Source organism: Lagenorhynchus albirostris, chromosome 16 (assembly GCF_949774975.1).
Source record: "Lagenorhynchus albirostris chromosome 16, mLagAlb1.1, whole genome shotgun sequence".
NCBI classification, from domain to species: domain Eukaryota; kingdom Metazoa; phylum Chordata; class Mammalia; order Artiodactyla; family Delphinidae; genus Lagenorhynchus; species Lagenorhynchus albirostris.
This window is the reverse complement of record NC_083110.1, coordinates 77,626,690-77,639,035: the sequence shown is the minus strand read 5'-3', so window position 1 is coordinate 77,639,035 and position 12,346 is coordinate 77,626,690. Positions and strand designations below refer to the sequence as shown.

The window sequence follows — 12,346 nt, the reverse complement described above, 5'->3', positions numbered from 1 at the left end:
TCCTAGAAAATTCACTGCCCAGTAATTTAATGTGGTCAGGGAAGTGCAGTGAAACGAATCCTGTTTGATGCTGGCATTGAAATTGGCCTCAGTACATCTGGGTTCTAGTTTGGACTTTGCTACAAATTAGCTGTGTGACTATGGGTGCGTCCCTCCACCTCTCTGAGACTCCCTTTCCTCATCTGTAAGTGGAGATGGTTACTAACACCTGCTCAGTTTCAGTCTGTGTTCCACCTCAGGCATCTCATCCAGGAACACAGCTCTCTGGGCCCCCGGTGCTGGCCAGAGGAGAGGTCCCATATCACTAACACGGCAACTCTTGTTAGGACACCCTCGTCGATGATTAGGGGAAGAGGGTCTTGAGGACACAATTTCTTAGCAAAAAACAGAGAGTTGGACAAATTCTCCCATTGGTGTTTACTCTTATTTTCACATGGAGTAGCCAAGAGAATTGTCAAGACACAGAATTTTAAAAAGGAAGGAAGGGGCTTCCCTGGTGGCACAGTGGTTGAGAGTCCGCCTGCCGATGCAGGGGACACGGGTTCGTACCCCGGTCCGGGAAGATCCCACATGCCGCGGGTGGCTGGGCCCGTGAGCCGTGGCCGCTGAGCCTGCGCGTCCGCGTCCGGAGCCTGTGCTCTGCAACGGGAGAGGCCACAACAGTGAGAGGCCCGCGTACCGCAAAAAAAAAAAAGGGAGGGAGGGAGGGAGGGAGGGAGGGGAAAGAAAAGCAGAAATCACGTAACTGAGTAGAAGTGAGGTAGGACTTGAGTGTCCGGGCCCCAAGAGGAAGGTCAGCTCTCAGGAGCCACCTCTGCAGCTTGGGGGACGCCAGGTGGCCCTCGAAAGGCTTGCGAGCCCTGGAGCTGTCCCGTGACCCGGCGCCCCCTCCACTGGGTACGTGGCTCTGTTTCCTCATTTGTAAACCCCAAAGGTTCATGGAGAAAAAGTAAAACACGTGAGCGCTCAGCACAGCACCCGGTATTTACTAACTACTCATGATTGCTGCTTCCTCATGGCCTCAGCAGCGTGCAGTAGGGGAGTCACAGTGGGTGAGCTGGGACGTGCAGGCAGCCAGGAAAGGAGCACGTGGGGAGGCCTGAGTCCTGGCTGGGTGTAGACAAGGCAGAGTCAGCTCACTTCTCTGAAAACTAGGAGGTTGGAATAGATGGTTACCGTGAGGATATTCAACTCAGAAGTCATCAGAGGATTTGGAGGGTACAGAGTTCGCCATTATCTCAAGACTGTCTGGTCCACACCTGTGTGATCTGTGTGTATGGCTTTCTCACCTGGGACCTGGAGGCTTACACACTGGGGAGCGGCAGCTGCAAGGGACCCGAGGCAGGAGCCCTTGGGGGGCTTGGAACACCCGCACTCCTCCCCCATTGTGATGGGTGGGCTCTGATGCTATGACAACAGGAACCACTCCCGGACTTCCCCTCCTGGTAGAGGCTGAGAATTAAAGGTCAGGAGCAAGGAGGAGTGGCTTCCCAGGTATAGAACTCATGAGGTGATGAAGGGATAAGAGAGCCAACCTCAGCCCCCTTCAGCTTCCTGCAGAAAATGGCCAAAGGGAGACGCTTCAACCCACCTTTAGACAAGGATGGAAGATGGGTAAGAAGGATGATGCCCTCTCTCATCTTTCTGAGGCCACGTGGGTGTGGTCAGGATACTTCTGCTACTTACCATAGTATGACGTCTGACAAATCACTTCACCCAGCCTCAGTTCCTTCATCTGTGAAATGGGACTCTCATAGTATCCTTGGGAGGATCAAATGAAATTAATCTGAGTGTAAAGCGCTCAGCAGGCTGGCAACTTGTGACTGTTCACTAAGCAGTCACTGGTGTGCGCTCTGCGTTTTCTCTTTTCTATAACATCTATCTTCTGACACACTGTATAATTTATTATATAAACTCCATGAGGCTGGTTATCTTTGTCTTTTCTTTTCCCCACTGGTTGTATCACAGAAAATAGCGGTACTAGCCTCTTCTAGGGCAGTAATACATAGAATTTTTTTTTTAATTTGTTTGTTTAAAAGGAAAAAGAAAAATGGAAAACATCTTGGAAAATTTGAGCCTGAAGGCTTTAAAAACCCTAAGCAACTTAGTCTTTCTAAATCTCAGTCTCTTTGTCTGTTAAATGGGAGCATAATATACTAAGGTTAGAGGCCATGGTGGGGATTAATGAGATAATTCATACAAAGGTGCTTAGTATAATGCAATGGAAACATAGTAACCACTCAATACTTGCTATTATATAGATAATATATAACATATGTAGATATGTAATATATCTATGCATATATGTCCACCTTGCAGAATCCACGGATACTGAAGGGCAACTAAGGGACCTGAGCATCCTTGGATTTTGATACCCACAAGGTGGGATGGGGGGAACCAATCCCCCACAGATTCCAAGGGATATATATTTATACTGATATTCTTTCTTGTATACCCTGCTCCATTTCACAGATTTAAAGTAATGAATGGAAAATATTCACAATAAAGTAGTAAAGTATATAAAAATAAGAATTCAGAACCAGTTTAAATATAATTTATGAGACTGGGAAAATATGTCACATAGACATGCAGGCCATATGGCCTAAACAGTAGCTATTTGGATATAACATTTGACTCTGAGTTTCATGGCAGCCAAAGTAAAATGGGAAATAACGTGAACTACATACACTAATTGGTTAGGAAGAGACAACGTAAGCTTCTCAGACTTAATAGCTTGGCCTCTTTTTATCACCTACAGTATCAGTTAGGGCTGTGTTCGACTGAATATTATAAAAAGCTGACTACGGTGCCTTATGCAGACAGGGGTCTGTGTTTCTCTAGTAACAATCAGTCCAGAGGGAGGCAGTTCAGGGCTGGTACAGATGCCCTAGGGCGTTGTCAAAGGCCCAGGTTCTTTTCAGCCTCCTGTCCTGTTATCCTTAGTGCAGTGTGTCAACTCAGGCAGGTAAATCAACGGATTTACCGGAAAGAGGAAAGTCAATGGATAAATAGATGGAAGGCAGCTGTCAGCTAAGTTTGCCCCCTTTTCTAGGGGAAACAATCTCTTTCCCACGAGCCCCACCCACAGACTTCTGCTTTCATTTCAACTGGTCACATGGCCAATTTAGCTGCAAGGGAGTTTGGGGGGGGTATTTTTTAACCAACCACGTTGCCACCCCAAACAAAGTCAGGGTTCTGTTATAAGGCAGAAATCGAGAAAGAACGTTGCATCTCCTATTGGTGTCCCAGGAATGTACCTGGGCCCAGTTTAAGTGGGGAGCCTTTGGTGTGGGTCCTTTCTGCTGCCGGCACCTAAGAGCATAAAAAGAATAGTGCTGACGTGAAGTTTCCCAAAGTAAATTGTTGGGAAAATTAAAGAAATTGTTGGCTTTGCATCAGCAGCAGCCCATTTGGGAGACGAATTGCCACATTGGAGGTGACAGTCATTTCGCAGTTGACCTTGCTGGTGGTAATCTGGCTGTTACTAGGTAGAAAAGGCTCTCTGCACACACTTTCACCTTCCTATTTAATATTTCAGTCATTGAGTGATTGAATGCAGCAAAAATTTCACTGCCAACTAGTTAAAAAGCTGTATTTCACGGTTACAATATCTAACAGAAGGGTTTATTTCACAGCTATCATGTTATAGCCATTAAGTATATATTTTAAAAGAGTGAAATTAAAATGCTAGAGACATTTTTTTTTTACAGTGATTTAGTCCACAGACTTGCAGAATACAAATGAACTCAAGTCAGTTGTCATTTAGCTGGTGACAGGGATCCTTCGTGATGTAGAAAAACTCTCCACCTTGGCCTGATTTTCCATAACTTGGAAAATCAGATTGGAGGAGGGGAAAAGGGAAAGGTTCTGAGTCTGGAGGCCCTCCGTATTATTTATATTTACTTAAAAATTGTTTAAATGCATTAAAAAATATATAATGAATTAGAAAAATATATATGAATTAGAAATGTATAGGTTGATTTTGAAAATTTTCTGGGATATATTGTTAAGTGAGAAAAGCAAGGTGTAAAATAGTGTGTATCATATGGTCCGATTTTTATAAAGCAGTGTAAGTCCCTTTTATAGGTACGGGTGTTTGTAAAGGATCGTACGAGAGCTATTGTCTTTACTATTGCTATCACTGTTATCTGGGGTGTTGGTGGGGGTGACAAGAAAGGGAAGGAAACAGAAACCAAAAGTTACCATTAAATTATAAAAAGGCATTTATTGCAAATCAAAACCACAATGAGGGATCACCTCACACCAGTCAGAATGGGCATCATCAGAAAATCTACAAACAACAAATGCTGGAGAGGGTGTAGCGAAAAGGGAACCCTCCTGCGCTGTTGGTGGGAATGTAAATTGGTGCAGCCACTATGGAGGTTCCTTAAAAACCTAAAAATAGAATTACCATATGACCCAGCAATCCCACTACTGGGCATATACCCTGAGAAAACCATAATTCAAAAAGGCATATGCACCCCAATGTTCATTGCAGCACCATTTACAATAGCCAGGACATGGAAGCAACCTAAACGTCCATCGAAAGATGAATGGATAAAGAAGATGTGGCACATACATACAATGGAATATTACTCAGCCGTAAAAAGAAACGAAATTGGGTCATTTGTAGAGACGTGGATGGACCTAGAGACTGTCATACAGAGTGAAGTAAGTCAGAAAGAGAGAAACAAATATATATTAACGTATATATGTGGAACCTAGAAAAATGGTACAGATGGACCGGTTGGCAGGGCAGAAGTTGAGACACAGGTGTAGAGAACAAACGTATGGACACCAAGGAAGGAAAGCAGGGTGGGTGGGGGTGGGGGGATGAATTGGGATTGACATATACACACTAATACGTATAAAGTAGGTAACTAATAAGAACCTGCTGTATAAAAAATAGATAAAATTCAAATAAAAAAGTAAAACAGATCAGAAAAATAAAAAGGTCACATTTATAATTTTATAAATTTATAATTTTTGAAGCCACATTTATAATATGATCCTATATGTGCAAATTATGCATGTATATGGGTGTACAGTTGCACAAGGATGCATGACGAAGTTGGTCACCAAAGAGTTAAGGGGAGGACTTCCCTGGTGGCGCAGTGGTTAAGAATCCGCCTGCCAATGCAGGGGACACGGGTTCGAGCCCTGGTCCAGGAAGATCCCACATGCCGTGGAGCAACTAAGCCCATGCGCCACAGCTACTGAGCCCGCGTGCTACAACTGCTGAAGCCTGCGTGCCTGGAGCCCGTGCTGTGCAACAAGGGAAGCCACCGTAATGAGAAGCCCGCATACTGCAAGGAAGATCCAACACAGCTAAAAAAAAAAAAAAAAAGAGTTAAGGGAAAAGAGTGATGGGATTTCAGGGGAATTCTACTTCCTTCCTTATGTTTTTCTTTATTGTTTGAACTTTTAAAAACCATAAGCATGTATTATAACTCTAATCAGAAACAAATACAATTATTTTCGTTGGGAAAACGAGGCAATTAATAGATGCACTTCATTAAGAAACATATAAACGATGGCAAAAAAGTCTTCCTTCCCTGGTGCCCTCCTCCGAGGTAACCCTGTCGCTTGGCCGTGGAAGAGCCCGTCCACATGATGGTGTGTTGATTTGTGTGGTTGTCTCCTTGCCCTTGATCCCTGTTCCTGCTCTGCTCACCCCACAGGCAGCTATTCACACGTGTATAATGGGAGTTCTTTTACTGAGATGGGTTCTTGTAAATTATGTATTGTTGTTTTGTGTGCATGGATTATTTATTTACATAAATGGTGTTGGGTTATAGATCTCATTTTGTTTCTTCTTTCCACTCAGCACTGAGTTTACAAGATCTCTCTGAGGCTATGTGTCATCTGGACAATTGGTTCTCCTTTTCTCTGCCAACAATGCCCCACCAAGTATACCACATAGATGACATAATCTCTCTACCTTTTGACATAAATAGTAGCATACTGAACACACTCTTGTGCAGAAATTAAACAAAAGCCATACTTATATGTGCAGTTATATCATGACTTGAGAAGGAATGGGAGAGAGTGGCAGTGTTAGCTAATATCATTATAATCCCAAAGAGAAGGAAGGACTGGCTTTGGGTGTGACAATGGGTTTGGTGACAAGGGAGGGGACAGCTGTGAGCAAAAATAGAACCTGCCAACAGCTATTGAACACTCGCTGGGTGCGTGCATTTTCTCCCTTAATCACATCTACCTTATCAAATAAGTATTGTTATTTCCATTTCACAGATAAAGAAACTGGGGCCTGGAAAAATTAAGTCTCTTGCGGAAGGCTGACCTCATGGGAGAGAGAGCTGGGATTGGTCTCAGGGCGTTTGAATCTACTGTTTGTGACCCAGCACGTTATGCTTCCTCCCTTTTCAGGAATTTTCACTAAGAGTCACGGTCCTGCCTTCTGTTTGTATTGTAATTTCCAGTCATATTCCTCCCCTTGAGATCCCTGCTTCAAAGTCCACTTTGTTGGGGTGGCTTTTAAGAGGCGCTGTTTATATAAAATTGGGGTGAGCTACAGTGGCTGTCAAGCACCACTCGCAACCCTCTTCAGGGGGAATTCGGGAATGGACTACTTGCGCAGCTGCTGGAAGTGTGGCCTGGGAGGTCCACCCTTAGATATTCCTTGGCTGAAAAGAGCTGCTGCCCCAAGGTCACTTCCTCGGTCCCCACCATCCTCTTCTACCCAGTGACTGATTGACAAAGGCTCACAGGGCCCAGTCCCCTCAATCCATCAGGCTGACTCTGAGAAGGCATCCATGTCTAGAGCTCCCTGTGGGGTTGGTCCAGGCCTTTGTTGGGACTCTGCCTCCCTAGGCCCAGTCCTGCTTCCTTCCCTTCTGTTCACAGAGAGATGCTAAAGCCCACCCCCAGCCATCCAAATAATCTTCCCACCCTCTACCATTCTCCATGCTCCATGGAGACTCAACGTGACCCTTCTCTCCTCCCCTTCCCCGTGTCCTGAGGTCCACTTCATACCTGCAGGAGGTAGGCTCACCCCTGTGAACATGGGCTGAATCCTTGGCCCCAAGTGCAGAGAGCTCCCTTACCACAAGGAAGATCTCAAATAATGCATTCTGTCTCCTCAGAGCACATCAACTGCCTCTCACGGGGCCACACCCTCCTCACCAGGCCTCGGAAACATTTCCAGGCTCCAAGCGGCAGGGTGGCCCCTGTAACTTGAAACAACCGGCAGTGGTGGCCTCGGGCCATGACAATATTTTTTGTCTTGGAAAGAATACTTGAAAATTACAAAAATTATGCCATTTCCATCGCATGCCAGAAGCACCCAAATTGCATTTTAATCCCTTTACAGAGGAAGCCCTGATACTTGGCGTAGAGATTCAGATGTATCTGGTTTTAATCAAGGCGTGTGCTGTTTTTCCAGTTCCCTCACATTGGACTAATGCAAAAGACACCAGAATCCATCACACGTACCATGTTAGAAGAGTCCAATAGTCCACGTTTATCTCGGAGAGTGGAGGAGAAGCTACCACTGATCTACAAAGTGCGGGAGAAGGTGAGTCCTGAGAGCTGGCTGTGCCCCCGGCTCTTCAAGGGGGTGGCACCACTGGCACCAGACAACTCTTTCTCAGAGGGAACTGCTCACTTGCTCTCCCTGGACCCCTAAACTCTGGTAGCATCCTACCTCATACACTGGTCAGCACGATACCTCAGATGGTCTTTAGAAGGAAATACCTCTGGTCCAGACAATAAAGTTAGGCTCCTCTGTGGATAGAGTTCTTTTCTTTTCTTTGTGAAGATTTTTTTTGGATGTAGACCATTTTTAAAGTCTTTATTGAATTTGTTACAATATTGCTTCTGTTTTATGTTTTCGGGTTTTTTTGGCCGTGAGCCATGTGGGATCTTAGCTCTCTGACCAGGGACTGAACTTGTACCCCCTGCATTGGAAGGTGAAGTCTTAACCACTGGACCGCCAGGGAAGTCCCTATGGACAGAGTTCTTAACACGCACGTTCTTCCTTGCTGGCCAGTTCATGAGCAACTTTAGGGGCATGAGGTGGCCGGAGGGAGAAACAGGGTTAACTTCACATTTAGCCGCCCTGGACCAGAGAGCTCTGGTCTGCTAGAATCCATATTGGGCAGAAGAAGAAGGTGGCCTCAAAATTCTTTTCCAGCTTTCAATTCCATGCCTACAGACTTTCCCTTCCTTGTCTCTCAATAAAATGTTTTAAAGAGAATTTTTTTTTTTCTGTACGCAGGCCTCTTACCGTTGTGGCCTCTGCCGTTGCGGAGCACAGGCTCCGGACGCGCAGGCTCAGCGGCCATGGCTCACGGGCCCAGCCGCTCTGCGGCATGTGGGATCCTCCCGGACCGGGGCACGAACCCGTGTGCCCTGCATCGGCAGGCGGACTCTCAACCACTGCGCCGCCAGGGAAGCCCTAAAGAGAATTTTTTATGATTTTCAGCAATCTGGCAATAAGGTTGAGTTTCAAAGCCTTGAGCTGATGCACACACCCAAGACCTCACCCTGTGCCGTGTGTGCCATCGCTGTCGATGAATTTAATTCTTTTTTAAAATAAATGTATTTATTTTGTTTATTTTTGGCTGCTTTGTGTCTTCGTTGCTGCGCGAGGGCTTTCTCTAGCTGTGGCAAGCGGGGCTACTCTTCAGTGTGGTGCACAGGTTTCTCATTGCAGTGGCTTCTCTTGCTGCGGAGCACGGGCTCTAGGCGCACGGGCTTCAATAGCTGTGGCGCGTGGGCTCAGTAGTTGTGGCGCATGGGCTTAATTGCTCTGAGGCGTGTGGGATCTTCCCGGACCAGGGCTTGAACCCGTGTCCCCTGCATTGGCAGGTGGATTCTTAAGCACTGCGCCACCAGGGAAGCCCTGATGGGTTTAATTCTTACTTAGAGGTCACTTTGCCTCCTCCGTCTTCCTTCCATGCCCCTGTAGGTGTGTTCTGGAAGCATACTGGGGTTCTGATGTGTGCCTTTTCATCTCTTCCCTTGCTCTTTTCCAGCAAGCAGTGAATAACAACTTCCCCTTCTCTGTACACGACAATCGTCACAGCTGTCAGAACTCTGGATTCTACCTTGACTCTGTGAGTATTTCTCTCCAAGTTGCTAATAAAATGAGAAGCGACATTAAGGCTCTTGATTTTCTGAGACGTGTTGAAGATAGAGGACTGACCTCAAAATTGGAACAAGATTAAAGCCTCATAACAGGTTACCGGGGGCGAAGAAAGCATAAAATTCTCAGAGTCCCACGTAGCTTTCAAAATCTGCACCAGCCTTCCTTCCACCTAGGTTTCTGTGAATTTCATGCTCATCAAGGTGCTTTCCCATCAACTGTCTGATTTGTGAGATTTCTTGTGAAGATCTGTCATGAGAAGGACGGATTGCCTGTGTGTGTCTCTGGATGGCAGAGCCAGGATCCATGAGGAGTCAAAGGAATGGATGGGGAGCTTACATGATATAAAGGACTTCCTAATAACTGCAGTTGTCTTTTCTCTGGAGGTGGTGTTTCACTGAAGAAAATAAAGTCTGATAGCACTGGTTAGTGGTGGTTAACAAAGCACTGGGCAACAAAAAGAGATTGCGAGCGCATATGTAATTTAAAATTTTCTAATGGCCACATTAGTAAGAGTTGATGAGGAAGCCTGTGATCAGAGACCCAAAGGTGCTGCTTTCTTCATTGGGAATCCTCTGGGATAGGAAAGAATCTTTGGATCTCTCGGTGTAAGAACCATCCCACTGAGTGCTGGAGATGCAGCCTGGGGTGGAAATGCTGAGGAGCCACCTGGGTGCAGAGAACCTACTTGGGGTCCCAGGGAGTCCAGGCTGTGGTCTCTCTGGTTCTGCCCTCCATGTCTCTAGAAGTCCAGTCCTCTTGGTGGGAGTGGAAGGCTCTGAGAACCAGGATGTTGTGAGTGTCAATTTATAGCCTTCAACAGGTTGATAAAGGATGTTTCTTGTAAGGGTGGTCATACTGTGCATTTAGAGAGAGGATGTCATGAAGGTGGTTTTACTAAAGACATCCGAACTGTGTGACCCTGAATATTTTTCTCCTAACCTTCTTGTGATTCTTCTCCAGGGCCTGGGACGTAAGAAGGTCTCCTCAGAAAAAAGGCAACACATTTCAAGAAATTTCAATCTTTGGGCCTGTGACTATGTTCCATCTTGTCTCGATGGCTTTTCAAATAACCAAATATCATACGTCTATCAGGAAGCTGTGGTGGTCCCAATTTTCAGACGCTTTCCAAGACATTATGATGAGTTATGGAACACTTTTAAATTTATTCCCCAGCAAAGCTATACAGAGTATTTGAAAAAGAATCCAAAAGTAAGGTTCATGATTAACAAAAAGGCCGGTTCTCCACTGGAGCCCTAACCCTTCCAGAAGATTCCTGATGAGTTTTGCAATATTGTTATTTCATCACACATTCTAAAAGTATGTATTTTCTGATCCAGCACTGAGGTTTGACATAAGATTTGTTTAGGATTAGAGAATATAGACTGTATGTGCCTCAATGCTTAGGTGAAGTTTTCTTGCAGTGATAACATAAAGAAACATAAAGTCCTTATATAGAGAAACCAGAAAGGCAACAGGTAATGTTGCCACTCCCCCACCTTTAAAGTATTTTTATGGTTTTAATAAGGTTGAAAAATATTCAGGTCCTTATAAAATAAAGATGCGTGATGATATACACATTTTAAATGAATGTGTTTTAAACAAAAATGTGCTTAAATTTTGAAATTGCCACATTAACTTTTGGGAGAGGTTTTAAATTACATATAGGCTTACATTTTTATCTTGAAATTTCAAACAAACAGAGAAAGCAGGAGTCCCCTTTGATTTCACCACATCTCTAATCCTTGTCCTGTCCCCAGAAGTAAGCTAACCATTTTTTTTTAATTTATTTATTTTATTTATTTATTTTGGCTGTGTTGGGTCTTTGTTGCTGCATGCAGACTTTCTCCTAGTTGTGGCGAGCGGGGGCTACTCTTCCTTCCAGTGCACGGGCTTCTCACTGTGGTGGCTTCTCTTGTTGCGGAGCGCGGGCTCTAGGCATGCAGGTTTCAATAGTTGTGGCATGCAGGCTCAGTAGTTGTGGCGCACAGGCTTAGCTGCTCCATGGCATGTGGGATCTTCCTGGACCAGGGCTCGAACCCGTGTCCCCTGCATTGGCAGGCAGATTCTTAACCACCGTGCCACCAGGGAAGTCCCTAACCATTTGTTTTTATTCTGTGCTTTTACAATCACATGCATGTGCGTAACTATTAATACATTGAAATTTTGAACATAAACTGTGTTACACAGTACATATGTTCTTGAAGTACATAACTGATCTTGAAGTTCTTGCAGTGTCAGTATGAATAAACTACTGCACTGTATCCCCTAATATGGATGTACCATGTTTTAAAAAACTATCTTACTAATGAGCCTTTGAATTGTGTCTCATTTTTGACTGTCAGACGTGGTGCTACATGAACATGCTTTATCGGGCTCTTTGGGTGCATGTTTAAATGTGCTCTGGAGTCATCTCTGAAAGTTACCTTCTTAGTGCCAAGTTGGCCCATAGGCACAGAGTATTAATAAACACCGCCAAACCACCTTCAAAACAGACTGGAACAATTAAACTTCCATCTACAGTATCTGTGAGTTTCTGTTTCTCTCCCCCCTCAAATTATCTTTTAGATATTTCAGGATATTTAAGGACAAAAAAATGGTATCTTGTTATTTTCTTATTTTTCATTTCTCTGATTATTAGTGAAGTTGGCCATCTTTTCCCACTCAGGGGCCATTTATATTGCCCTTTAAATGAGCAATGTCACCATCATTCTATATCAAAATTTTCTTGTTTCTATTTAAATATTTTTCTTATAGATGAATTTTAGAATAAGTTTGTCAAGTAAATCCACTGGCAATTTGATAGGAACTTCCCTGAATTTAGATATTAATTTATAGGAGAATTGACATCTTTATACCGTGGTGTATCTCCCCATTTATTCAAATCTTATTTTATGTTCTTTGGTAAAGCTTTATAACTCTTTTTACATAAGTATGGTATGTTTCTTTTCTGTGTTTATTCCTGTATATTTTGAAATGTGGCTATCTTGAATGCGTGTGTGTGTGTGTGTGTGTGTGTGTGTGTGTTTTTAAGTTACACTTTTAGGTTGGTTTTGTCTGATGCATAAAAAAGCTACTGATTTCTGTATGTGAATCTTATATTTATTTGACTACCTGGATAAACTTCTTACAATACATAAAAAATATTCTAATAAACTTAAAAAGTTCGAATAATTTTTCAGTTGATTCTTTTGGATTTTCTATGTGGATAATTATACCATTTGTGAAAGTGATAAT

The 12,346-nt window shown here is 44.0% G+C and overlaps 1 protein-coding gene across 1 annotated transcript; it reads left to right on the top strand.

Annotated features, from left to right (window-relative positions):
• The first annotated feature begins 1,563 nt into the window (after positions 1-1,563).
• Positions 1,564-10,369, top strand: TEX36 (testis expressed 36). The gene is made up of 4 exons (XM_060126797.1): positions 1,564-1,614; positions 7,406-7,537; positions 9,000-9,080; positions 10,073-10,369. The coding sequence occupies exons 1-4, from the start codon at positions 1,564-1,566 to the stop codon at positions 10,367-10,369; spliced, it is 561 nt and encodes a 186-aa protein (XP_059982780.1).
• Positions 10,370-12,346: the final 1,977 nt, after the last annotated feature.